This window comes from Penaeus monodon, chromosome 19 (assembly GCF_015228065.2).
Source record: "Penaeus monodon isolate SGIC_2016 chromosome 19, NSTDA_Pmon_1, whole genome shotgun sequence".
Classification (NCBI taxonomy): Eukaryota; Metazoa; Arthropoda; class Malacostraca; order Decapoda; family Penaeidae; genus Penaeus; species Penaeus monodon.
Genome location: NC_051404.1, coordinates 19,197,088 through 19,201,326, shown reverse-complemented (window position 1 = coordinate 19,201,326; position 4,239 = coordinate 19,197,088). Strand labels below are relative to the sequence as shown.

General features: G+C 33.8%; 1 protein-coding gene across 2 annotated transcripts in view; it reads left to right on the top strand.

Annotated features, from left to right (window-relative positions):
* The window catches only part of LOC119585115 (GTPase-activating protein skywalker-like), a 10,429-nt gene extending 6,606 nt beyond the window's left edge, over window positions 1-3,823 (top strand). For both annotated transcript variants that reach the window (XM_037933745.1, XM_037933744.1), the window contains exons 11-13: window positions 750-854; window positions 1,045-1,337; window positions 1,504-3,823. In XM_037933745.1, coding sequence (XP_037789673.1) covers window positions 750-854; window positions 1,045-1,337; window positions 1,504-1,645 — 540 coding nt within the window. In that variant the 3' untranslated portion in view covers window positions 1,646-3,823. The remainder of the gene's footprint in view (window positions 1-749; window positions 855-1,044; window positions 1,338-1,503) is intronic.
* The last annotated feature ends 416 nt before the right edge of the window (window positions 3,824-4,239 follow it).

The window sequence follows — 4,239 nt, the reverse complement described above, 5'->3', positions numbered from 1 at the left end:
CACTTTAAAATTCCTTTTCCAAGAGAAAGGATGATGTTTTGTATTTTACTCTTGGCTTCTATTGTGCACTTTCTAAGCAGCTTGTAATTATTAATACAAGTGAGACATATCATGTCTTTTGGAAGTGAATCTGTTTACATTAGATTCAAGCAGAAAGTCAAAATGTCAGATGCTTTTTTATTTGTATGTGTTGAATGTCTGCTTGATGATTTTGCCTTCTGCAAGGAAGCACAATCTCAGTGAACTGTGAAATGGTCATTATTCACAGAAAGTTGCAGCCAAGGTAGCTCTTTACTTAACAGTTTCCAAAGAGTTGCTTCCATAATTCCTTTTCCACAATGATTTTGTGTGCGATTACTCATTGCTTTGTGTTGGTTCTACTGTATTGCTTTTAATTCAAACTAACCCCTTCTACGCATGCTTACAAAAGGGAGCTCGCTCACCTGCTCCTCGTGTGCGAGCCATGGGTCAATACCCAGTTAATAACGTCAAATCCATGATAGTCGTCAAAGATGAGGTTTGTTGGTTTTGGGCTGTCCTCCTCCATTCTTCCTTACTCAGATGCATGTGTTGATCAGGAAGTTTCTTTGGTATAGGCTTTGGTATAGGCCATAATTTGCAATACAGAATTAGAATAAGGTGGTATGAGATTTTAATTGTATTTTTGCTTCTGTTTTATTCGTAAGAGTAACATCTAATAATGCACATTAGGAAAAAATGTATTAATGCGTTTTTTCTTTTCCCTCCAGCTTTTGACTTTGTGGTCGTGGCTACCTGTGAGAATGACAATGCATCAGCCTTCTCTTATTTACACCACTGAAGAACATGGCTGTTCCCTCACAACATTCTTTCAGGTATGTTACCCAATGTTGTCTGACTTCATGATGAACATTTTTGTTTTAGTTTTTCTTTTATCATTATTTTGTGCATATTTTATTTGAACATGGAATATATGGTTCTTGCACCATATTCTGGAATAGATATCTAGGACTCATGATACAGTACCATTCCTCTCTGATTGTAATTTTTTTTTTGTCATAACAGCGTGTGGAGAAGCATGAACCAACACTCATATGCATACGAACAGTAAAAGACCATGTCTTTGGTGCCTACTGTTCCACGGCTTGGGAACAGCGCAACCTTAAGGACGAATTTGGGAACCGACAGACCTACTTTGGAACAGGAGAATGCTTCTTGTTCAGCCTCCGGCCTACTGTTGCCAAATACCAGTGGGTTGGCATATCCAAACAGCAGCAGAATTCAGAATTGTCTTCAGTGGAGCATTCATCAGAACTCTTCATGCATGCAGACAGCTACATGATCACCATTGGTGGAGGGTAAGTAGAACTGATTTTATTGTTATTTGTTTGTTGCCCAAATCATGCTTCTGTAGTGTATGATGATATTTCAGTATTTACACTTACGGTACATGTTCATGAAGATTGTTTTCATATGTGAGTTTGTAGCCACAAGCATGTAACTATATTTCATATCTCTTGGCAGAGATGGACAAGGTATCATGTTGGACCAAGAACTCCGCTTCGGCAAAACAGAAAAGTGCAACACCTTTGACAATCCTCCTCTCACACCCGATGTTGACTTTGAAGTGAAGGTCATTGAGGTTTATAGCTTTGCAAACGTGTAAGACCAAAATATTTTAAACTTCACTAAAATATTTGTATTGTGATATTTTTGCTTGTTCATTTATCAAGGAACAATATAGATTCTGAATGGATTTTTGAATAGAGAAAATCAAGGATTTTTTCATAGTGATGAATCAAGAAAAAATCGTTTTTACAGCCAACTGAACTATATTTTCTTTAGTGTATTTTTGCTAAGAGAATAAAGTAAAGTAGTTTAGAATACTCAAGTTACCATATCAATTACAAATTACCGAATAGGTAAGTATAACCCAAAGAGTGTAGTTAATATAACTACTTAGGATACTCATGCCTACTTAAAGATAATTAGTAAATAGGCCATTCATAATATTAAAGTGTGCAGTTCATCCCCCGGAAATGTTGAACCTAGTCAGGAAAATGCTATGATATTAATGTCATTATTGGCATGACAGGAAGCATATTCATGATGTTAGAGGTTATAATTTTTTCCCCCTACTTATTTATTAGTAGAATTCAAGCAGTTTTAAGTGAAATAAGTTTAGTGGATAAGTTCAAGATTCAGGAGCAGTAAGTGAAAGAATGTGCAAAAACATACAGCACATGAAATACAATAAAGTAAGGCAAGAAATATAAAGAAATGGTAAAGCAATAATGAAAAAGCGATTTGGTTGTAGTGATGCATTTAGAATCAAAAGGATTTCAACATAACCAAATAATAGTGATGTAAGAAGACATGATAAGGAAGAAGGGAATCTTCAATATTGCATGAAAATAGCTGTTGTAAGTTGGCATTGAATTTAGAGATAAAAACATTTTTATGGAATTAATGTACATCAGCCCAAAAGCATTTACATACTGACATTTTAGGAATACTGAATCTCAAGTGACATGCAATCATTATATGGTCAGCTTGTAAATCTGAGTGTTTATTATTAATTTTAAATGCATACACTAGGTACTTTTGGCTTCTTTGTAGAGTTGCATCAGACATTACTAGTTGCATAGAAATAATTTTTTGTGTGGTTAGCTTGCCAACATGAATTCTTAAATGTTGCTACAGTAGAGTCAATCACAGTGTTTACAAATGTAAAAGAAATAGATTGCTTGGTTAGTATGAATTTGCCAGTTAAGCCTTGTGGAAGTAGATTTGTGATATTCTTTATAAGTACAGTATATTCTAAGGGTTATAGACTGTTGAATGACCATTACATATCTTTCAAAAGATATCTAACAGTAATTGACAACATTAGGTTGTTAAATTTTGTAGAAGTTATAAAGATTCTGTTGAAGCTGTTAGTGGTTTAAATGATTTTAATATGTATTTCATGTAATGAGTGTAATTGTAAACACAAGCACACCCAAGTGCACATTGCACCACTTAGTGGGTATGCTGAAGGATTGCAAAATCTTATCAAAAATGTTTACCATCACGAGACCCTCATCTTGTACCAGGGCATGAGCATTGCCAGGTACAACTAAAAATGGGAAAGGAATTCTCTCTGATGAATCTGATGAATATATCAGTTTGCAGCTAAAGGATGTTGGTATCATGTATGCTGAACACAAGTTTTTAATTTATAAGGCTAAAGGTAGTTTAAAATAATTTCAGAAAGATTCATCAGGTGAATTTTTATCTGTTACCTAAATGGTGTTATGATGGAGCTAGTCTGTATTAGATTTACGTATCCCTTTCAATGAGATATTTTTGTGTCTTTAGTGCAGACTATTACATTAACTTGGAATTTGTATCTTGTACATTTCAAGTTACAAATAGTTTGCCTGAAAGGTTCTTTAATACTATAAATGTCAGATCAGTAAAATTAGGTCCATGATTGTGTGTGTTCCATTTCTTCTATGTATTGTATTTAGGATGCAAGTTGTCATAGGAAGTTCGATTGATAGATTAGTGGTCAGTTTCAGATGTTTGTTTTGAATTATTAGTGTGTTTTCAAACCAAGGATCTCGGCATTTTTTGCACTTCATTAATCATGGAGTCCTCTTTATCAGTGTATGGAAACAATCCAGTTGTGTGGCAGGATTAACTTTATCGATTCTTTATTAACTTTACGTCCTTTGAAAGTGCTCTTAGGTGATTGCGGATGATATGTGAAGAATTTATTTATCATCCATATCTGCCAGGATTAAGTAACTGTTAATCAACGAACCTTTTTTTTTTTTGTACATTTTGAATAATGAATAAGGACTGCATTCAATATCAATGATTTTCATATTACTGAACTGAATCTCCGACTCCAGTTTCTGTTATTAGGTAAATTCTTATGATATTGTATATTTTCTTGTATAAAAAGAGTTATGTATGTAAATATTATTGAAATGGCCAGTATAAGTTGTTATTGCATATGGATACTGTAACATCTGCTGTGCAGTATTGTTATTGTTTGTTTTCTAAAATTATTTTATTGTGTTGTAGCAATGAAAATAAAGGGTACCATTCAAAATGTCTGTTTTCCTTGTTCAATCCTACAAGAAAAATCACACACCAGGATTTTAGTTATGGATCAGCTGTTTCTTCTGTTTCCATTTTTAAGTGTGTGTTGTAGAAAAATAATTGAAAAATATTTTTTCAACTGAAACAGGGTCATACGTTCTGGAAACG